Source organism: Elaeis guineensis, chromosome 2, assembly GCF_000442705.2.
Source record: "Elaeis guineensis isolate ETL-2024a chromosome 2, EG11, whole genome shotgun sequence".
Lineage (NCBI taxonomy): Eukaryota > Viridiplantae > Streptophyta > Magnoliopsida > Arecales > Arecaceae > Elaeis > Elaeis guineensis.
Window position 1 is genome coordinate 99160535 of NC_025994.2, and position 23166 is coordinate 99183700.

The 23166-nt window shown below is 48.5% G+C and overlaps 1 protein-coding gene and 1 long non-coding RNA gene across 2 annotated transcripts; both read right to left on the minus strand.

Moving 5' to 3' along the window:
- Nucleotides 1-1290: 1290 nt before the first annotated feature.
- On the minus strand, nt 1291-6257 carry LOC105049934 (G-type lectin S-receptor-like serine/threonine-protein kinase LECRK3). Its single transcript, XM_010929743.4, has 7 exons — nt 4865-6257; nt 4562-4684; nt 4208-4353; nt 3888-4098; nt 2338-2575; nt 2114-2264; nt 1291-2028 (listed from the first exon to the last, which is right to left on the minus strand). Exons 1-7 carry the CDS (start codon nt 6174-6176, stop codon nt 1720-1722), a joined length of 2490 nt encoding a protein of 829 aa, XP_010928045.1. The 5' UTR covers nt 6177-6257; the 3' UTR covers nt 1291-1719.
- A 15566-nt stretch (nt 6258-21823) lies between these two features.
- On the minus strand, nt 21824-22536 carry LOC140855470 (uncharacterized). Its single transcript, XR_012138397.1, has 2 exons — nt 22105-22536; nt 21824-22002 (listed from the first exon to the last, which is right to left on the minus strand). It is a non-coding gene; the product is annotated as an uncharacterized lncRNA (long non-coding RNA).
- Nucleotides 22537-23166: the final 630 nt, after the last annotated feature.

Consider the following 23166-nt stretch of genomic DNA (forward strand, 5'->3'; position numbering starts at 1 on the left):
TGCAGGAAGCTACCTTTCAATGGAGATTCGTCATGTGTATCGAGAGGTTAATAGTGTCACCGACTGGATGGTTGCTTTTGTGGCAGAACATATTGGAGAGATGGTGTGGACTGAAAGTGACAACCTTCCTTCGGTTTTCAAAGACATCTTTTTTTCTGATATTTTTGGATGTATTCATATTGGATTTGTGTGGACCTTCCGATTTATCCAAAAAAAAAAAGAATTGGTTGTTAAAGGTCTTCTGGTGCTTGTCATCACCATGCAGTTTGTCTGTGATTTGGTCACGTTGTTATGTCATATCCACGATAATTTGATTGGGTACTTAGCAAATCACTATATTTTATTAATGATTGCAAGAAAGTTTGTTTCTGTTAAAAAGGTTTCTTTGTTGCAGCACCATCACATGTAACCAGTGACAAACAGATTTTGGCAGCAGCACAGGTGCCAGTGGCCTTGGGCTGTAGTCAGCGATTTTATTTTATTATATTTTATTTTTCCGAGCATAGGAAATAGTTGGCGTTTGAATTATAATTACTTGAGAGAAGACTTGAACTTAGAGCCTCCAGTTTCTCTGGTTTTTAAATGGAGTGATACGATCACAACGACAGCCCTCAGTTCATAACACAGCTTAATTGAGAACTTGAAAGATTGCCTTTTTTTTTTAAAAAGAAAAATTATTATGGTACATTATTGCATTCTTTTTTTTTCGCATTTGATAGGAATAGAAATCGAAATGCAGAAACAGGTTATTCTTTAAAGTATTAAGGAGAAAGCATTACTATGAACGAGTTAAAGTGGCTATTTTTTGAAAAATTAAAATAACTGTAATAAATTTCTACCCCGCCACTGCTTTCCTCAAATCCGTGCCTGGCCCCAACAGAAATTAGCCTCTCAGCACTTCTATTTTGCTTCATTAGGTGCTCTTTCAAGGCTGTCGTCCGCATGATGGCCAACAGGGTCAATAAACACTCTTTGTTCGTCAGGCTCATTAGCAGGGATGCCAGGACTGCCAAATCCTTCGGCATTCTCATCTCCATTTTCTGACGCAAGGCCTCGGCATTCTCATCTCCATTCTCATCCCCTTTTGTGTAGGACATGCATACCAGACATGTGAATTATCAGTGTATTAGGTACTACAACAAGGTTTTTCATTTTCCAAGGTGTCCCAGAGATTGACTCTCCTGAAATTATCCTGTAGAAGCCTAAGCTTCATAGGCAAGGAGTTGAACAATAGAAATACTTTCTTTTTGATATATTAAGCAACAAACTCTGCAACATATGATATGGATGTGAATGATGTGAAATCAAGATTCGTCATCTTGGTACCGGATCCTATACCAATACCATTCTATTACAATGTTGGTACATGATTCACTATTATATGCTAGTATAGGATACATGATACCGGTATGACACGATATGTTTCGTATCAGGTGATATAACGAACATTGTGTAAAGCCATCTAATGAATCCGACTACATTACAATGGAAAATAATCAATGAATATTGTTTGCTTTCTCCCTCTATCAAAGACTGCAAATTTCTTGGCCATATTAAGAAATAATACAGCTGGGAGAAGTCAGGTTTTCAAGATAGTCCATCCTACCATGCAAATTAATAATTTTTGTATTAACAGAGTCAACCCTACCCAACACAGTCAACTTATATTTTGGTTATCAAGTGGTAAAATTATCAAAAATACTTGTTGGGACATGTAGATCATCGACCTTCAAACATTGTAGCTGTACTCTCAATTACTGCACATGAATTTTGCTCCGAGGAAGACCATTTTCTATCTGTTAAAGTTCTTTCTGAGAAGAAAACAGGCCGTTTGGGCTGGGGTAGTGCCACACCTTCATTGCTTAACATCAAAACCACTTCTGCCATCGTTGGCCTATCTTTGCTCCCTTCCTGAGCACACAAGAGACCAACTTGCACACATCGCAATACTCTAGACACAGGATATGGACATTCCATTGCTTCATCAAGCAGCTCCAAACATCTACCCTCCTCCCATAGTTCCCATGCCTGTAAGAATTGAGACACATATGGAAATCAAATTAACAATGATATGAAAATTAATGAAGCTTATTTCATTCCTTTGAATGCTTACATGTCCTAAAAGCGTCATAGAAGATTCGGCATCATACAGCGTTCTATTTTTCTTACCACTTAAGATCTCCAATACTATAACACCGAAACTAAAGACATCAGATTTCACTGAAAAGATACCGCCCATTGCATACTCTGGTGACATATACCCACTGCATGCCATCAGTAAAGGATTAATTATGGTCATAGATAATATTGGTAATGCACTTATTTGTTACAACTTACTATGTCCCAATTACTCTTCTTGTATTTTCTTGATTCTGATCTCCTCTGAAAATTCTTGCTGTGCCAAAGTCTGAAATTTTCGGATTCATGTCCTTATCCAGCAAAATGTTGCCTGCTTTGAGGTCCCTATGAATTATTCTTAACCTTGAATCTTGATGAAGGTAAAGAAGTCCTCGAGCAATTCCTATAATGATATCATGACGCTTTTGCCAATTCAACAATTTACCTTTCGTTCTATCTGTTCCACCACATAAAGTTTTGTCAGTCTTAGTAAAACTTATATGAAACTAAATTAGCTTGTTGTTCAGCATGCATATAAAGCATATCTACTCGATTATTCATACATCTGAAAGCTTTAATGCATGTTATTAACTTTGCAAATTGATGTTGTGCATGATAAACATCTTGTGAACAGATTTTATAATATAGTAAATGCTTCTAGAAACTTCATTAGAGCTTATGATTCTTTGTTGACATTTGTTGTGTGTTCATGTCATCCTTTATTTTTAACTTTATATGTACAGTGAAAAAAGAAACATCTTGAGTTTCTGGTGGATAAGTTAATGATGTTGAGATCAATTGAGGACATTTTTTCCTTTCTGTCAGAAAAGTTAAAAAGTATGACCTTATGCTTTTATTCCGTACCTTCCTCTTCCTGGTGTCTTTATAAGCTGAACACTGTTAGTAGAATTTTAACTGCACCAATTTGATCTTGAATTCATTCCATCTAATCCAGTGCCATGAGGGTTTAGTTCAAATATATGCAATTAAATGAGAAGAGTGATATGATATGCATTTGCAAGGGGCCAAACTGAGGAATAAGTTTAGAGGTATTATCAAAAATGAAAATTCAAAGAACTGGAATAAATAATTAACAAGTTTATGTACCATGGAAAGATAACTATGAGCTAGAACTTTCAGTTAAAATTTATTAGCTTATACAGGGATACAAGTTTCCTGCTAATGAATATGTAAATTATAAAAAAAGCTACTGTTTGAACCTGGTAAGATGAGCACCTACTGTCATGTATGATGATATTTGACTCAGACTACCAAGCCAGAAGTTTTAAACTTGTTCTGCATGATGCTTGCTTGACTAAACAACCTAGTTGATTAACTGATATGCCTTTTGTCATATAATTCATAACCCAAACAAAATTAAATCATATACATGATTTGTGAAGTCAACTTTGTATCCCTTATGAACAATATAAGCTTGAACAGTAGCAAGTACGCTTGTTTTCTTTTTGAGCAAAATGGTGGCAAGCCCACCACTCTTCTGGTGATGAGATAGGGGAGCAACAAGTTGAAGGCCATTGTACAGCCCCACAGAGGCATACAGTAACAAAAGTCAGTTCTTAGTTATCGAACTCAAACTAATAAAACATTACTGTCTCAATCTGTTATAATTATATTAGATTGAATAGTCAGAGTACACATGACAATCAATTTAATCAAATGTGGTTATATACGCCTTTGCAAAATGTCAATAAATCTTGCATCATAAATAAATTGAGTCAAAACAAATAATATTAGAAACGAATCTGAACCAAATATGAAGGTATCCAGGCTCTTATTTGGCATGTACTCATAGATCAGCATTCTTTCCTCCTGTTGAATGCAGCAACCAAGAAGCCTCACAAGGTTTCTGTGTTGCAATTTGGTTATTAACATAACCTCATTCTTAAACTCATCCAAGCCTTGCACAGAATCCTTCGACAATCTCTTGACAGCTATACATTGTCCATCCACCAGCTGACCCTGCTTATTGTTATTTTTAAGATTTGCATTACAACACTGTCTGTCAAGCGTTAAAGCAAATCAATCAGAAGTAGAATTAAATATTGTTTTCCAGTAATCACAGAGTTACCTTGTAAACTGGCCCGAACCCACCCTCACCAAGTTTATTATCATTAGAGAAGACATTGGTAGCGCTTTCTATCATAGATATATCAAATAAAGGCAAGTCCAGCTCCTTTCCTCTGCTTTCATCGTACTGTGAACCATGTAATATACCTGGTAGGTGGATTCAAAAAAATAAGCCAAATCGATCTTTTGAAATTCTTGAATTATTATTATGTTTTGCATCACATTTCTTAAGGCTGTTTTAGAATAAAGAAATCATAGTTGATGTTGGATTTACAAGCTAGTGAAGAAATGGATAGATGCTGATTACCAAATTAAGTGATTATTTATGTCGATGCATGTTGGCGAGTAACTTTACCTTGTTTTCTCAGCTTCTTCCGGACAAGCAGCCCAAGGCACAGCAATAGTAGAAATCCCAAAAGGAACGGAAGGATTATGATAATCACACGCTTCTTATTCCTAGAACCGCCCTCTGAGGAATCTGCATGGCGAGATTTTAGAATTTGCATGCAACTAATTTTACCAAAACAACTACTGTGCTTCTACGCAAGTAATTAGCGGTATGTGCAAGAATAAAGACCTACGTTATCATGCTTACGCCATCTTTAGTGACAGCATCTCTCTCACACTCACTAACAGAAGAAAAATTCAGCATGAGTACCTTTGGATACTTTGGGTACTTTGATGAAAGCCTTTCGGTCCACATAGGAACCCATCTTTCCATTGGAGAGAGGGAGCCTCTTCTTCCAACAATTTCCCCCTTCATCCTGGTAAACAGCTACGTCACAGTTACAATCACTCAAGCATTTCCTTTTACATTGGTCTACATCGATGGGAGACGAATGCTCATAGGCAGATAAAGGCCAATCGACATTGATCATCTCTATCAATTCAAACATTGACTCTGTCACCGACTCATTTATTCCACAGATCCGAGCTGTAAAATTTGGAAAACACCCTTTGTACTTCCTGCTTGGATCCTCAAAAGCATAGTCCGGCGGGCACTCGCAATCCACGCTCCGATTTCCACCACCAGATACACAATAACTATTGAACCCACAGGCACCACTCCCTGTCGCCGTTGTGAGTTCTCGGCAGATGTCTGGGGGCTGGAAATCCACCACAGTCCAACCACCGCTCGTTGTCGTGTTTTTTGGGTAGATGTACTGCCTGAAAACCCCATCGGGGTCAAGTGTTCCCCTCTGGTAGAAATCTCCGATCGAGTCTATCCTCCCCGTGGTAAAATTGATGAGCACGGTGTTGTTAGGGAGAGCCAAGCAGATGGTCCCGGACTCATTGAACACAAGCTGTGATCCCTTCTCACTTGTTCCGGAAGACCAGTAAGGATCATATTTATAGCCGGACACGATATCTACCGGATAGAACGTCAGATTGCCGTCGCTTGGGATGCTGAGCTCGAACCGTCCGCTGGAGTAATCGGTGTCCATAAGTCGGGATCGGAGCTCCTTACCCGAGCCCAGAACCTGGGATGGCAAGATGGTGTCGGAGGGGTTGTCGAAGCTTTGCCATCGGACCGAGCCATCGCTGCTTGCTAATACGAAGTTGCCGCTGTCAAGCATGGCGGCGTAAGTAACGGTACTGTCGGGTTTGACGTTCCACACCTCATTGGCGTCATGGTCCTTGAGCGAGAGCTGCCCGTCGGTGGTGAGCTCCACTGTGGCCTCGGCTTGCACCGCCTGGTTTCCATTCGCATACCAAACTACGGTTTTGTTCTTTATCTTGTCGAACCAGATAGCGAGCAGAAAGTAGTTGCCGTCGGTTTCCAAGGGCCAAAATCCGAAGGCGAAATCACCAGAAGGCGAGAACCAGGCGGTTGTTTGGCCAGTCTGAGCGGTGAGGGAGGAGCCCAGGCTTATACTACCGTCCGCTTCGGTTTGGGTGCATGAAGGACTGATGAATATGGTAATTTGGAAGATGAGCGGCAAGAGCCGGTAGAGGAGAGCGGACGCCATTTCTTGTTTTTTTGTTTAACAAGTAGGGTTTTTGTTCTATAATTAGAGATAAGTATCAGCCACTAGGACAATTATTGTCTCTGCACCGGGCCTGTGGTTGGGTGAAGTTTCGAGGAATCTGACATGGTTGCAATTTTCTCACATGCTACTCCAACGTATTAAATTGCTCAACGCAAGTGGAGGCAACTGGATGCTGTTTTCGCTGTTAGGGTAATGCTTGGGGCGTCATTTGCATGCAGACAAAGCGATATCCATGCCATGTGGCACAAAGTGAATTGCTGTTACTCGTGGTAATGGCGCCGTGGAAGGAGATCATCCAATACTGAGTTGCCAGATTAGCATTACTTGGGCCAATGAATTCTTCGTGTGCATCAAGAGGCGCCCTCCAAGCATTTGCTGTTAACTTTGGCATGACTGCTTGTCTGAACGGAAGCTGATCGACAGTCAGTTGTTTTTCTTTCTTTTTGTTTCCCCTTTTTTTAATTTCTTTATGACCAGCGGTCGCCCTTTGACTTAGATTTTTTCTAATACAGGGATACAGATGCGTGTGTCGAATCACGTGTCAAAGGAAAGGATTTTGGAATCCATTAGCAATTTCCCATCCCCGCAAAGGGACAAAGTTGCCTGGATAACCATGCGAATGTGGTAAGTATCATAGCAACAATCGCCCAAAATATTTTTAATAGTTGTACAACTAAGCCGCTAATACATATTTTTTAGATAAAACTATAATTAATAAGATAATCAAAATTTTGATGGAAAGATCACCCTACGCAAAATTCAGAACATCATGTTGAAACTATCTTTGCCAACATTACTAAAATTACCTTCATCCTCTTCACCAAATGTTTTTTCAATGCATTCGAGTTTAAAAAGCATCATTTTGACTATATGCATTATATAGTCTACACATGGTATAATTTTCCAAATGAATCAGGAGCCAATGTTCAAACTTGAGCTATCCTATAAGACAAAATGTTCAAAAAAAATCTTGAATGCCTGGCTACAAGATTCACTGTTACTCCGTATATGAAATATATTAAGAAGATATTTGGTTGGAAGAAGTGGAGGTCTGAAATCAGAATCAGAATGGGCAACTCTCATTCCCACCGTTTGATTGGGAGAAATTCCATTCTGATTTCGATTTCGAGATGGAATGGAAATGGCTCAATCTATATAGAACTCAATCCTTACTCTCTTTTATGGATTCAAATTTTCATTTCAATTCTGATTTCGATTTCGATTCTAGTCACGAACCAAATGCTTCAAAAGAGTTGGCCATTCTGATTCTGATTCTAAATCATTCCGATTCTCATTCCTATTTCGATTTCAGTTGCAAACTAAACACCCTCTAAAGTCTTGAACTCGATATTGACTTATAAAAAAAAAAAAAAAAGAAGATAGAGAGGTAGGTGGAATAAAAAAGTTTTATTGACCGTATTATCCTTAAATCAACGAATTTTTTGGGCATGGACATGGCCAGAGATTCCAACTACAATTAGACAATCATAAACGAAGGCCTCTGACATAACATTTTAGGTGCATCTATCGTCCGGATATGTTAGTTATTTTTACGTTAACAACCAGATCATATTTTTAGATAAACCCTTTATGACCAGAACGATTACGAAAAAAATTATGATCAAATCATCATCATCTATCACATCACTGAAGCATGCTGCATGCATTTATGCACGTGCGTTAAAATAGAAATGAATAAATTCTAAAAGTATTTAAATAGTTTTGATAAACATCACATAATCTCTTAAGATTTATCCATTCTTATTTTTTTTAAAATTTTAACGTGCATGCATAAGCACGCGCAGTCTGCTTTGAAGATGTGGCAGGTGATAATGGTTTGATCATAATTTTTACATGATCGATCCGACTATAAAAATATTATCCTCACATTTGTACCGGCAAAAAATGTACCTGAAAAAAAATGGGAGATCTATTGATTGGGGAGTAACATAGGTCTAACGTTAATGCCGACTTTTCTTTTTCCTTTTGTTTTTTTCCAAGAAGAAAATGCCGAGATTTTGTGGTAGTTAAAGAGAAAATTTGGTGCAACTAGCATATAGAAGCGACCTCTATTTCTCGCTTGCTCAGCCAAATCAAATTCAACCATTCTGTATGAGCCTGAAGCTCTGACAGAGGCACTTACAATTTAGGGAATCAGTTGTTTATGCCTTGGAAAGTTGTTTCGATGGAAGTTTATCCCTTCAAAATTACAATGGTCCTGTCCGCATTTAGGATTTGATACAAGGATAACTGGATGATATTCGTGGACTTGTGTCACTATATCATGAAACTCGTTGCTTTGGCAATAATGGTTCTATGATTTTGTTAACATGCAAATTTACTCCATTATAAACTATGCTCAAGAGTTTTTAGCAGCTGAATGATCAAACTATCTTCTTTTGTGGTATATTAATTGATGTGGTGAATATTTGCCTTTCCGACCTTGGAATAAATCGAAGTAATATAACTCTGGAGCTGCCCGAAGTATTTCACCTTAGATACTAAGGAACTGAAATAGATCAGAAAATAATAGATACTTGTTCGTATATGAACCACAATCTCGACCGTGGTTACGATCTCTTGACCATAATTGCATGATTAAAGTAGTTATAATTATAGGAGTAACATTGATATGCAGTTGTGATACAACAGAATCCGTTGTTAGATGGTTAATACATATGCTGCCTATTTCAATAATGAACACTAACCTTCCCCTTTAAATAGAGGGATCAAGGGATCCTTAGAAAAGACCTTCCAACTATATTCTTTCATTGGAATTCTCTCTCTCTCTCTCATTATTTTCTCAAAATTCAATTAATTTGAGCATCGGAGGATTCTTGGCAAAAAATTAATTTCTAGCAAATGGATTTAATTTTTAGGCCAACCCTACTCCAAAAGAGTCTAGACAGCTATATCTCCGGGTGCCTCTACCTTTTCATCCTTCTCCATTTTACTTTGGAAGGTGTCTAACCTCGTTAGCACTTTGTGCTCCTATCGACCTCGTATTCTAGTGGCAACATTAACCAATAAGCTGTGCAAGATTATAATAAAGGAAATGGCTGAATGAAGTTATCTGGTGGTCGATATCAGATCGCAGGGCACGATAGAAGTTGCTCAAAATGAGTGGGGCATGTTAGGTAAGGTGCCGGTTTCCTTTATTCTTGTGTATCAAAAAGCAACTGTGAAAGCGCTAAAGTTGGAAGAAGAAACCAAGCAAACCATTCACCAAGGTCGCTCTCCGTGTGTGGTGAAGAAGAAACTTCCCCACAGTTTTCTCGAAGAAACAAACAGTTTAGTCAGGGTTAATAAACTTGGAAGCTGCCTGAATCTTGAAGAACCAATTCAATCTTCTATAATAAGTGTTGCGGCCAATCGCCTCGTCGCCCGATCGCCGGGAAGCGTGCACCTGCAAAAGAAAGTCCGCACTGATCGGAGGCGGCTCCGGCGGGGACCCTCCGACGGTCAAGTCAGAGAGGTGACTGGGCAACAGTGAAATGCAGACAGAGAGCTCTGAGAGGGGGAGAGAGAGAGAGAGAGGGGCGAGCCTGCGTATGTGGGAGAGACGGGCGGATCGCTCTCTTGCACTGTTGCCTTCCCCGGTATATATAGTGGAGCCCGGTATGGCGCCATCATTAATGGCACGGACAAGTGAGGAACTGTCAACTCACTGTAGGCTGTCAGAGCCGCCGTGAAAATGTCACGTCGCCGTGTAGCCGTCTAATCACCAGGGTTGACCCGGTTCTCGGCGGGACAACGCCCCTAGGTGACCGTGCCGCATGTCCGTGTCAGAGCTGACAACGTCTGGCGGTCGTACGGCGGTTGGTGGAGTCGGCCGACCCAGGGTCGGTGGCCAGCAGAGTGGCGTCGGACTCCTCCGTCGGTCGGCGAGCTTCATGTGGGTCGGCTAACGGACCTCTGGGTTTAGTCGGTCGGGAATGGACCGTGGAATGGCCGCAGTTAGCCGCTGATGGCGTCCGTCGGCCTGTCGCCCGACTTATGATCGGCCAGGCAGAGTCGTCCGTCGGGTCGTCGGTTAGTCGGCCGGGCTGCCAGGTCGGGCCCTCCGATAGTCGGTCGGTCGGGCTGCCAGACGGTCGGGCCCTCCGACAGACGGTCGGTCGGTCGGTGGGTATCCCCCAACAGTTGCCCCCCTCCACTCCCAAGTCGGGTGGAGAGCTGGTCGATGCCTTCATTCGGGTAGCAAGGCAGGACGACTGGGAGTGGATTTGTCGCATGTGCAGATCCGACCGTACCGCCGGCTGATCCGTTGTCAGACATCTCACGAATCCCAGTGATCCGAACGTCTAGTCGATGCCGGAAGTCGCGCCGGCGTCAGGTGTCAGACGCCACGTCTTGTCGTTGTCAGCCGTCACGTCGGTGCCAGAAGATCGGGTGCCGGACGATACCGCATCAGTCGATCGGATATTCGGCGCCGATCGTGGATGAGGCGTCCCATCGGGAACGCGGACCGGCGCGGGCGGCCGACGGCGGAGCCAACCCCCGCGCGCCGCGTGTCAAGGTGGTTGGCCGGCGCCCGCTCCGGCATTTAATGCAGGCGGTGCGGGCGTCCCGGGGCGAAGCGCGCCGAATCCTTAGCCAACCGGCGGGCGCCACGCGTCGCGCATCTGGGGGACCTTGGTCGGCGCGGGAGCATCTCGGCCGTCGGTCGGCCCTATATATATAGGACCTCCCGGAACCTGACCCACATTTGCCATTTGCTGGGGAAACTCTGTCCGGGCGATTTTTCGGTCGTCGCGGGCAGAGCTCTTCTCTACTTCCGGAGGGTCCATCGGGTTCGTGGTCCTCCTTCCCCTTCTTGCTTTCTTCCCTCCTTTCCTTTCTTTCGGTTCCTGCACAATGACCAGGAAACCGACTCAGGGAGCTCGGTCGGGGAACCCGACCGACGACACCCGATCGGCTCCGGAAGATGAGGCCTCCTCGCTTTCGGGGCCGAACGTCGATCAGCTTCGGGAGCACTATCGCATCCCGGAGCAGTTTCGGCTCTATGCTCCAGGGGCCGGCGGTCGGGTCAACAACCCTCCGCCCGGCAACCTGGGGCTGTACGTTGAGGACCTTCGTGCGGGTCTTCGACTTTCGATTCCGGAGTTCGTCCGGAATCTGCTTGATTACTACGGACTCTGTCCGGCGCAACTGGCGCCGAACTCTGTCCGGCTAATCATTTCTTTCGCGCTGTTGTGTCAGCTCTTGCCGACCAACCCCCGCGTTTCCCTCTTCCGGGCCTTCTTCGTGCTCCGACCCCACCCTAAGGCCCGAGGGTGGTGGCTCTTCAACCCCCGGAAGGGTCTTGCCTTCATAACCGATCTTCCATCGTCCATTCATGGATGGAAGAACCAGTTTTTCTTTGTTTCCTCTTTCTCCTCTTGGGGCTTTCCTTCTCGCTGGGGTGTACCCCGAACTGAGGCCAACGACAACAGTCGGGTCGACGTGGACGACCGGGAGGACTTCCACCGACTCAAAGACATGTTGGTCCCGAAGCAGAGGGAGCTTGTTACCGAGCAAGCTCTCTATGATGCCGGCCTGAGTCTGGTCCCCCGAATAGGTATCGCCCGATTCCTCAGCTTTTCTTTTTGTTCGGCTTTAGGGTAGTTCCGGTCCGGCCTTTAACAGTGGTCGGTTTTGCAGGGACACCGCCGAGGATGAGGCCGACCGACGCCGAAATTCGTCAGTTTGCCGCCGCGAGGAAGAGGCCAGCGTCGGGGGCAGGCCCTTCGCGCCCTTCCAAGAGACCAGCCCCAGTCCCGCCAACCGTGGAAGCGTCGGCGACCGAGAGGTCGGAGCCGATTATAGCCCTCGCGGCTCCGACCGTCCGAGTCGAGGAGAGGCCGACCGAGGAAGTGGCCGAAGGAGTGTCGGCGGTTTCGCCGCCGCGGGTGGAGCCGGATGTCGTTCGGGAAGCCGAACATCGTCCGGAGGCGTCCGCTGGCGCAACGGGGGGCGCCGGGTCGAACTCCAGCGTCCCATCGCTGCCAGCCCCGTCGGTCGGGGCAGCTGATCGGGGGAAAGCCCCGATGGAGCCCTCGGAGGAGGAGAGATCAATGCCCCAAAGCGCATACTACCCCGAGAGTGCATCGGCCTTGGCCGATCACAACCTTGCGAGGAGGTTGTGCCAGGGGATCCTCCTCCCTACCGACGTTCAGTCGTTGCGATCTCGGCAGGTGACCGAGATGCTGTCGCGGTTCTACCCGTCGATGGTGGAGGTAAGTTTCGCGTCCCCTTTTCCCTTAAAAATTTTTGCTTGCCACATAATTCTGACAAAGCTTTTTTCCGTCGGCAGCTGATCTTCACCATGTCCGAGTTGGAGGCCGGATACCGAAGGTTCGGCGACGTTCGGGCAGCCTTCAAGGAAAGGTCGGCGGCGGCCGAGGCCGAAAGAACGATGCTAGTCGACCAGCTACAGGAGTCGGTCGACCGGGAGGCCAAGTTGACGGACGAGGTCTCCCGGCTTATGGCCGAACTGAAGTCGGCCAAGAAGGAGGCCAAGCACAAAGGCCGGGTCGTGCGTCGTCTTCGACGCGAACGGGACAGTGCCACCTCCGAACTCCAAGGGGAACGCGAGCAACTTCGGGTCAGCCTGGGGAAGCTCGCGGAAACCGAAGAGGACTTGTCCATCGCCCAAATCGACGCCGAAATTGCCAGGGCCGAGGCGGAGTTGGCGAAGGAGGAGCTGGCCCACGTTGAGGACGAGGCACGGTCGGCGAGGGAGTCGGCCGATCGTGCGGTTGAGGACTTCCGGGCCTCCGACCGGTTCAAGGAGGAGATGCTCGAATCGGGCTTCGCCTCCTACCGGGTCGGGTTCGAAGATGGTCGGGATGCCGTCCATGCCTTGTACCCGGAGGTGGACGTCAGCCGAGTCGCGCCGCTACTCGCCGAAGAGGACGGAACCGAAGAGGAGGCCGACCATCAGTCGGGAGACATCATCCCAACGGAGGAAGCCGTCCCGGAGCAGGAGCCGACCGGAGGTCCCTTGCCGACTGAAGGACATCCTTCCGCCGCCGACCCAGCGCCGCTTATGGTCGAGACGCCGATTCTTCCCGATCCTCCGTCGGTCGAAGAGATTATCCAGGACGAATGATCGGTCCAGCCGACTGTCTTCCTTTTGTTTCTTTTTGAAAACACATGTAATCGGCTTCGGCCCGACTTTGTAATTTCTTTTAATCAATGAATGAAATTGTATTCTCTTTTGCTTCTTGTTTGTAATGTTTCTTATCGCTGTAACGTCGAACCCTAGTCGCCAACTTAGAGAAGTCGCCAACTCGGGTAAGTCGGTAGGACTCAACCGGCTTGCACAGCTCCGAAGTAGCTTGTGTCCCGACTTTAGGTCGGTTTTCAATGATTGTAGTCGCTATTCGGGCGCATCTGTTAAGTCGGGATCCGATCGAACCTGGTAAGGTTCGGTAGTCGGACTTCCGTAGATGCGTTCACTCGAACATCGACCGGCGCAGTGTCGGGGGAGCGATAGTAAGTCGGATCCCCAAGCACTTGCGTCGGGTTCTCATGTCCTTCGACAGACGGTGGCGAACCGAGTGTCGTTCAGCCGGCCGCAGGTCGTGTCATGTGATAGACGGTGGTAAGCCGAATATCCCTCGACCGGCCGTAGCCTGGTCGGAATGTCGCGGCAACAGCCGCGTGGGCTTTTAGCCTTTCTTCGGTCGGGGCCCGATCGATCAGTCGGCCGATGGATTCTGCCCGAAAATTCGACCGTAGAAGGAGTACAAACTCCCGTCATCGTAGATGCATCGGTCCGAGTAAGGGGCCGATGTGTCGTCGGTTCCAGGTCCGCGTCGATGCGTCGGGGCTGAGCGCCGATCAGTAGTCGAAGAGTTAGAACTCCGATTTTTCAAACTGAACTTGTATTCCGATGATTGAATTACAGAATTCACTGGTAATACAGCTTCAAGTTGTCGGCGTTCCAAGTCCGGGGAATGGTTTTTCCCTCAAGGGTTTCCAGCCGATAGGCTCTCGGCCCGAAGGTGTCAGCAACCTTGTAGGGTCCTTCCCAGTTGGGAGCCATCTTCCCTTGGTCCAAGGGCTTCGACACCTCCGCCTTCCTCAAGACTAGGTCGCCAGGTTTAAAGAGCTTTGGTCTGACCTTGGCGTTGTAGTACCGGGCGACCCTCTGTCGGTATGAGGCCATTCGGATTTGAGCCTCATCTCGCAGTTCGGGGAGGAGGTCTAGGTCGGCCCTCCGGCTTTCGGAGTTGTCCGGCTCGCGGTACTGCTCGACCCTTGAAGATGGCAGGCCAATCTCGAGCGGGATCATAGCTTCTGTCCCGTAGGCCAAACTGAACGGCGACTCCCCGGTCGGGATACGGGGGGTCGTTCGGTAAGCCATAGGACGGAGCCCAGCTCGTCGACCCAGAGACCTTTGGCTTCGTTCAGTCGGGTCTTGAGTCCATGGAGCAAGGTTCGGTTCGTCACCTCGACCTCGCCATTGGACTGTGGGTGCCCGACTGAAGTTAGTCGATGACGGATGTGGAACCTGGCGCAGAAGTCCTTGAAGTCTTGGTTGTCGAATTGCCGCCCGTTGTCGGTGATGATGGTGTGCGGCAATCCGAACCTGAAGATGATGGACTTTTGGACGAAGTCCTCCATCTTCCGCTCGGTGATCTGCGCCAAGGGCTCAGCCTCGACCCACTTCGTGAAGTAGTCGATGGCGACAACGATGAACTTCCTTTGGCCCGACGCCGGTGGGAAGGGGCCGAGAATATCGACTCCCCACTGAGCGAAGGGCCACGGAGCGACAAGGGGAGCGATTTGGCTGGCCGGTTGGCGCTGAATATTGGCATACTTCTGGCATGGCTCGCACCTTCGGACCAACTCTGCCGCATCCTTTCGCATGGTCGGCCAGTAGTAGCCCCGTCGCAAGACCTTGAAGGCTAAGGACTTGCCCCCCAAGTGATTCCCACAAATTCCTTCGTGAACCTCTCGGAGAGCGTAGTCGGCGTCGGTCGGTCCCAAACACCTGAGCAGAGGGAGGGAGAACGACCTCTTGTAGAGTCGGCCGTCCATGATCACATATTGTGACGCCGACCATCGGAGTCGCTTGGCCTCCGCGGGATCTTTGGGACTGGTCCCGTCGGACAAGTACCGGACGATCGGGTCCATCCAACTTGGTTCGGACGTTAGCTGCTGCACTTCTTCGACCCGATCAATGCTCGGCTGTTGGAGGTTTTCGACAAACGTCCGACCCAAAGAATCATAGGCCGACGTTGCCAATCTGGAGAGAGCATCGGCACGAGCGTTCTCCGTCCTGGGGATGTGGGAGATCTCGAAATACTCGAGGCGGGCCACGAGATCCTTTACCTTCTGAAGATACCGGATCATGGTCGGATCTCGCGCCTCGAAGTCGCCCTTGACCTGCCCCACGATCAGCTGAGAGTCGGAGAATGTCCGGAGGCTGTCGACGCCCAATTCCTTCGCCATCCTCAAGCCCGCGAGGAGTGCCTCGTATTCGGCTTGATTGTTGGAGGCCTTGAAGTCGAACCGGAGGGCGTATTCGGTGACTACCCCGTCCGAGTTCGTGAGCAGGAGCCCGGCCCCGCTTCCCTGAGCGTTGGAGGCTCCGTCGATGTGAAGTACCCAGGTGGAGATCGGGTCCCGCTCAGAGATCGAATCTCGTCCCGGGCCTTCCGCTCCCGACCTTTTGTCGGTCGTCGGGCATTCGGCGATGAAGTCGGCCAAGACCTGAGCCTTCAAGGCAGGCCTCGGTCGGTACTGAATGTCGAACTCGCTGAGCTTCATTGCCCACTTAGCGAGTCGTCCGGATGTGTCGGGTCGGCGCAGTACGGCCCTCAGGGGCTGGTTGGTGAGTACCACGATGGCGTGGGCCTGGAAGTATGGGCGGAGCCGTTGCGCGGAGACGGTCAGGGCGAAGACCATCTTTTCCGTCTCCGAGTATCTGGCTTCGGCGCCGTGGAGCACTTTGCTGATGTAGTAGATGGGCTGATGGGTTCGACATTCGTTTTCCCGAACGAGCACCGAACTGATCGCCTCAGAAGATGTAGCCAAGTAGAGATACAAGGTCTCCCCGATCTGCGGCTTTACGAGCAGCGGCGGGGAAGCCAAGTACCTCTTCAGGTCTTCAAAGGCCTGTTCGCACTCATCCGACCAAGAAAAACCATTCGTCTGGCGCAAGGTTTTGAAGAACGGGAGGCACCTTTCAGCTGATCGGGAAATGAATCGGCTAAGAGCGACGATTCTCCCGTTCAGTTGTTGGACCTCCTTCTTGGTGTTTGGATGACGCATGGCGAGGATCGCCTCTATCTTCTCAGGGTTGGCCTCGATCCCTCTCCGAGAAACGAGGAATCCGAGGAACTTCCCCGAGGTTACCCCGAAGGCGCATTTGGTCGGATTGAGCTTCATTCGGTGTCGTCGAAGGGTGCGGAAGGTCTCCTCGAGATCCTGAACATGGTCCGGGATCTGCGTGCTCTTCACCAGCATGTCGTCCACATACACTTCCATGTTGCGGCCGATCTGGTCTTTGAAGACCTTATTGACGAGTCGCTGGTAGGTGGCACCGGCGTTCTTCAATCCGAAGGGCATCACCCTGTAGCAGTAGAGGCCCTTGGGGTCACGAACGCGGTGTGCTCCTCGTCTTCAAGCGCCATCCGGATCTGATTGTACCCGGCGAAGGCGTCCATGAAGCTGAGCAGTCGAAATCCGGACGTCGCATCCACCAGCTGGTCGATCTTTGGGAGTGGAAAGCTATCCTTCGGGCATGCTCGGTTGAGGTCGGTGTAGTCGATACAGATCCTCCACTTCCCGTTGGCTTTCTTGACCATGACGACATTGGCGAGCCAATCGGGATACGTGGATTCGCGAATGAAGCCCGCTTCGAGCAGCTTGTCCACTTCCTCGTCGATGGCCTTCTGCCTTTCTGGGGCGAAGGACCTTTTCTTCTGCCTCACCGGTTTCATCGTCGGATCGATGTTGAGTCGGTGAGTCATTGTTTCCGGAGGGATGCCCGACATATCAGCTGCCGACCATGCGAATATGTCGGCGTTGGCCGTCAGGAGCTCCGCCAGTCGGTGGCGTTCGGCGTCGGGCAATTGAGACCCGACCCAAACTTTTCTGTCGGGATTTTCTCCTATCGGGATCGCCTCGAGCTGCTCGACCGGCGAACCCCGCTCTTCCTCCTCCCGTTGATCCAGTTTGTCGATTGTCAGGGGATCCTTTGTCTCGTTGCTTTGGGCGGAGATTTGAAAGCATCGTCGGGCGAGCTGTTGATCTCCGCGCATCTCCCCGACTCCGTTTCTGGTCGGGAATCGAACAAGGAGATGGTACGTCGAGACGATCGCCCTGAGAGCGTTCAGTCCGGGTCGCCCGAGTATGGCATTGTAGGCCGAAGGGACTTGGACGACCGCGAAGATGAGGGAGACCGTGCTTTGCCGTGGTTCGGTACCGACCGTCACGGGCAGGGTGATTTCTCCTTCTGTCGTGACGGTGTCTCCGGCAAAGCCGATCAAGGGCGTGGAGACCCCACTAAGTCGATCCGTCGGTAGTCGCATTCGGGAGAAGGTCGAGTAAAACAAAACATTTGTCGAACTTCCATTATCAACAAAAATTCGTTTTACATCGTAATTGGCTATTGTCGCCGACACAACAACAGCATCGTCGTGGGGAGTCTGGATGCCCCGAACGTCGTCTTCCGCGAAGGTGATTACGTCGTTCGGTCGTGGCTTTTTGGTCGGCTCCCCCCCTGTAGACGTCCCTGATCCCAGCCGCTTGGAAATCATGTTGATGACTCCGGCCGTCGGCTGGTTAGTCGGTGCCTCTTCAGTCGGCTGGGGGCATCGATCGGCAGTCGGTCGGGTCGGCGGACCCTTTCGAAACTTGCCGAGATACCCTCGGCGGATGAGATTTTCGATCTCGTCCTTCAACTGGATGCATCGCTCGGTGTCGTGGCCGTGGCTCCGATGGAACCGGCAGTACTTCCGATGGTCGAGGCCCTTTGCCTTCAGAGGCGGAGGCCGTCGCAGGTATTCCTTCCCCTCGATCTCCATCAAGATCTGCGCACGGGGAGCGGAGAGAGGAGTGTAGGAGTCATACCTGGGACGCACCGACCTTGGAGTCTGTCGGCGGGGTGATTTTTGGATCTGTCGGGTGGAGAAAGCCGACTACCGGCCGGGGCCGGCTTGGTTCGGCGGGCTCCCGACCTTTCTTCGTTTCTCCTTCGGACCCCTGGGCTCGACCAAGCGTCGGTCGGACGCTCCTTCGTCCGCGCGCATATACTTGTATGCGCGCTCCAATAGCTCGGCGTATGTTCGGGGGAGGGTCTTGTCCAGAGAATAGGTAAATCGGGACGACCTCAGGCCCCTCTTCATGGCTGAAACCGCCATGTCTTCGTTGAGGTCCCGGACCTCGAGCGTGGCAGCGTTGAATCGCGCCACGAAGTGTCGGAGCGTCTCGTTTTCCCCCTGCTTGAGGGAGAAAAGGCTATCGACGTTCGCGGCGGCTTTCGGCTGGTGCTGAAATGGGCCACGAACGAGTGCTCCGAGCTGCGCGAAGGAATGGATACTGCCGATCGAAGACCGGAGTACCAAGCCCTGGCAGCCTTGCGAAGTGTGGCGGGGAAACCGATGCAAAAAAGAGCGTCGGTTGCCCCTTGAATTGTCATGAGAGCTTTATAGCTCTCGAGGTGGTCGACTGGGTCGGTGGAGCCGTCGTAGGGCTCCACGTGCGGCATCTTGAACCGACTGAGAATCGGCTCGTCGAGGACCAGTCGGGAGAGAGGTTGGGCGGTCTGGAAGTCGACGTCATTCGAAAGACTTCTGGCCGTCCATCTGCAATTGGGCGAGTCGGCGGTCGATCTCCTCGAACCGTCGCTCGTAGTCGTCCGCTCGTCGATGCTGGGAGACCCCAGGAGTGGAGCTCCGGAAGACTCTGAAGGAGAGGCCGACGGTATGCGCGGCCGCTTTTCCTTCCTCGCCCGTTCCAACGGGGAAGGAGAGGGCCGCTGGGACCGTCGTCGTCGCGCCGAGGTCGACCCTCCTCCTCCCCGTGGGAGCGCTGTTTGGAGTGCTCGCCTGGAGGCGGCAGGGGTCGGCGCGACCGTCGGCGGCTGCTCCTGGAAGGCATAGGTCGGGCCGCCGGTTGTTGCTGGAGGCTTTTGACTGCGTCGGTCAGCACGGTCATCTGCCGCACGATGGCCGCAATCTGGGCCTCCGTGGTTACTGCGGGGTGCGGAGAGCTAGGCTCCGCCGCCGGTGGGGGCGGGGAGGCTTCTTCCCGGCGGGAAGAACGCCTTGCCGACCCAGTGATTCTCGATCGTTGAGCTCTTGTCTTTGTCATGCTGTCCCCTACCTGGCGCGCCAATCTGTTGCGGCCAATCGCCTCGTCGCCCGATCGCCGGGAAGCGTGCACCTGCAAAAGGAAGTCCGCACTGACCGGAGGCGGCTCCGGCGGGGACCCTCCGACGGTCAAGTCGGCATCGGGGGCTTCGAGCCCGAAAGTCCCATACCGGAAGTTTACAAAAGAGGCTACTGCTTAAGTATTGCCAGCCTCCCTCTCCCACGTGAGGCGCCTTTTGCGGGGCAAACCGTGAGGGGCGGGGTGTTAACCGGGTCAAAGGCCTGGGCCCCGTTCCAGAGCGGACAATACCTCACGATTGGTGAGGGGCGATGGGTTGGTACGACTTGGGTAGTAGTGCTCTAACAGTGGCGCCGTCTGTGGGAACCCGTCCCCCGTCCGCGCAGTAGCCTCCTTTGCAGGGGGGCTTCTGTTGTGGGCGGGCATCGGGGGCTTCGAGCCCGAAAGTCCCATACCGGAAGTTTACAAAAGAGGCTACTGCTTAAGTATTGCCAGCCTCCCTCTCCCACGTGAGGCGCCTTTTGCGGGGCAAAACCGTGAGGGGCGGGGTGTTAACCGGGTCAAAGGCCTGGGCCCCGTTCCAGAGCGGACAATACCTCACGATTGGTGAGGGGCGATGGGTTGGTACGACTTGGGTAGTAGTGCTCTAACATCATCTAATCCCAGGCCTTCCTAATGTAAGTTGCATGGTTATCTGAAGACACCTTTTAATATGTCGAAGTGTAAAGAGGGCAAGTGGTGTTTTTGTACCCCTCCATCTCCATAGAAGAGCCTCGCGGATCATTAGCTTGGCATGAGCCTTGCAGGTCATCTGTGTTTGGCATGGATAACATCCCATGACACAAACACAATTCCAGAAACAGCCATCTCTATGTCTCCATATAAACTCAGATCCTTGGACAACTGTTTTGTTGGTTGTCAACTGCTCAGGCGTCAACCATCTCAACACAAGACAGATGGAGACTTGGAGAGTCATTCCTTTTTGCAACCAACAAAAGGACCAGTTTTAACATTCTGGAGCTGAGAGAAGTAATTGAGACGAGGTGGCCCTGTTTGGGAGGTGAACAGAGATTAGCGATAACCAAAAAAAAAAGGAGAATCATTAGGATTTCGGGGAGATGAAACGGGAATTGGAGCTGCTATGGGCAGAGAGTCCTGGCTCTTTCCCCCGCTTCCTCCTAGGGTGATTTTTTCCATACTTTGATGGTAAGCGGCATACGAGTTCTTCTTTCTTATCAGAGACTCAGTCGCTAAAAAGGTGGCAACTGCGGGTCCTTCCCCAAATTACTCTCTGAATCGAAAATTCTATGGTCACGCCCAACAAAGATAACCACACCGGGACGCCCCACTCCAACCCCTTTTTGTTTTACCAAAAAAAAAAAAAAAAAAAAATGGCAACTGCCGACATAGTTTGTCGGCATTGTCATCGATAAAATCATTGTAGTAGTTCGCACTCTCGAATACGAGTACCGTGAGCCTCTGTAATGGGGATCAAATCTAGGTTAAGACCGTGCTTGTTGAAGTTACATGCATAGCTTGCAAATAAGAGCGAGTAGGCAAAGACACAGATTCAGAAGTTTCAGAATCAATGGGCCTCCCTTAGGATCATGCAGAATAGAAACAAAGCTTTTCTCATAGAAAAGGGGGAGAGACCTTCTGAACAACTCCAGGCTTTTGGAAGTGCACCACCCAATAGCTGAACCCAGACCTAGCAAAAAGGGCTACCACCAATAAAGCCAGACCCAGTAAAGACACGGGCTAGTTTTTGGCGTTTGTTCAGATGCAATGCTAGCAATATGCTTTCTGACACAAAAGACACGTAACAACTTTCGCGTGTTTTGGCACGTACAAAACATAGCACGCAACTAGATTATTAATCAGTTTATATAAAAGCTTTTTCAGTGTTGCAAAAATATAATTGTGGACGGTTGGTTACGTCTGAGGGGTTAAAAATGGATGAAACCAAGCCTGATGATCCGATATGTCATGAGACGGGGAGGTGAACGAGGAATCCATGAGTAGAGAATATCTGGTTTCAAACAAAGTGTTCCAGCAAACACAATCTCAATCTTTCCAGTAACACCAGTTTATTATCAAAATCAATTGAGAATTATAAACCAAAACGCGATACAGCAAATCAACAGCACAGGTTGTCACGCCCAGCCCGGTTTCTAGAAAATGCTAAGAAATTGAGAATTCAAACTAAAAACAGGATACAAAAAAAAACCAACAACACAATTTGTGTTCCTAGAAAATGCTTTGTAGCTCCAAATGGCTTCAGGCACACAACATCAATCTGAAAAAGAATACCAGGGCCAACAAATCCAAATTCAATTCAGAGTGCATCCAACGATAATTCGCATGCCACAAACACCAATATAACAACGATATTTGCTAGGTTGAATGTCAAAAAATAAAATAATATCGCCATATATGAAGGTGTTCCCCGAGATAGAGACGATAATGTCAGCATTACCTGAAGCCCATGACACCTCTATAAGATTGATATAAAGTATATTGAGTAGATCCATAACCCAAAAAAGAGTAGGAAAAGGAAGATGAAATAAAAAAATCTAACCACTAACAAAATCACGCCTTAGCAACAGCCCCCAAATTGGAAACTGGCCAGGATCTTCAATGGAAGGTGCAGGAGTGACACGTCCACGACCTCCAAAACCACCTTTAAATCCACCACGTTCTCCACGACCACGGCCTCTACCACCACCACGTCCACGAGAGCAGATGGAGACCCCGCATACCTCTCGCCCTCCACAGGCTTCAGGAACTCATTTATGCTCACTGACTGCAAGTATGAACAAAAAAGGGTCATATCACATTACTGGTCACACCTTGCTGTCATCACCTAAACGTCGATTAGCATTATCGACACCAGGCAACTCTTTGCAGACAGAAAAATTCTTGAACCCACAATTCCATTTAATAATACAAGCTTATATGAAAATTGCGGAGCAGGTAATCTTATCAACTATCATCACTGGAACCAATACAACACAAAAAAAATGCTAGGATATCTACACACACACTTTACATAAGAAGGTAGCAGACCATATCACAATGTACATAAAGCCTACTGTGTTCCACCTAATTTCCATTTTGTTAATCTTCATTTCAACACTAATGTCACTTTATCCAAAACATCTAATGCTAGGAAGGCTCTTCAAAGGTCACTTTCAAAGCACTAGAGACCACCAGTAAACACTCCATGATAGCAAGAGAATGGTGAAAAAATTGAAAAATACTATCACAATCCTTGATTCATTTTAAATTATTCTTTCTTTTTTTTTCCTGCTATCTTTATAGCTCAATTTCCTCTCTACTTCCTAAGGATGGTCAAAACTTCCATTGAGAGAAGGATCGATGAAAAATATCAATCATTAAACAACTAAACCAAATAAATCAGCCAAGGAAGAATTTAAACTATCTCAGACAGCATCCTAGATTAATCAAATATGGTGTTAGCTGTGACATAAGAATAGCTAGCTTCTCTCTCTCTCTCTCCTCTTCTCTCTCTATATATATATTATATATATATATATACAATATATTCCACTTAAATCAAATAATCTGTCTTATATAACATAGTATTGACATTTGATAGCATTTCTTGGCAGCGAACCAA

Bases quoted from the DNA above. Each gene is read 5' to 3' on its own strand.
- LOC105049934 (XM_010929743.4), bottom strand. From the start codon at position 6,176: ATGGCGTCCGCTCTCCTCTACCGGCTCTTGCCGCTCATCTTCCAAATT. The intron at 4,685-4,864 runs GTACTCATGCTG...CTCGCCATGCAG, and splicing joins AGTACCCAAAGTATCCAAAG to ATTCCTCAGAGGGCGGTTCT. The intron at 2,265-2,337 runs GTAAGTTGTAAC...GATGGCATGCAG, and splicing joins AGAAGAGTAATTGGGACATA to TGGGTATATGTCACCAGAGT.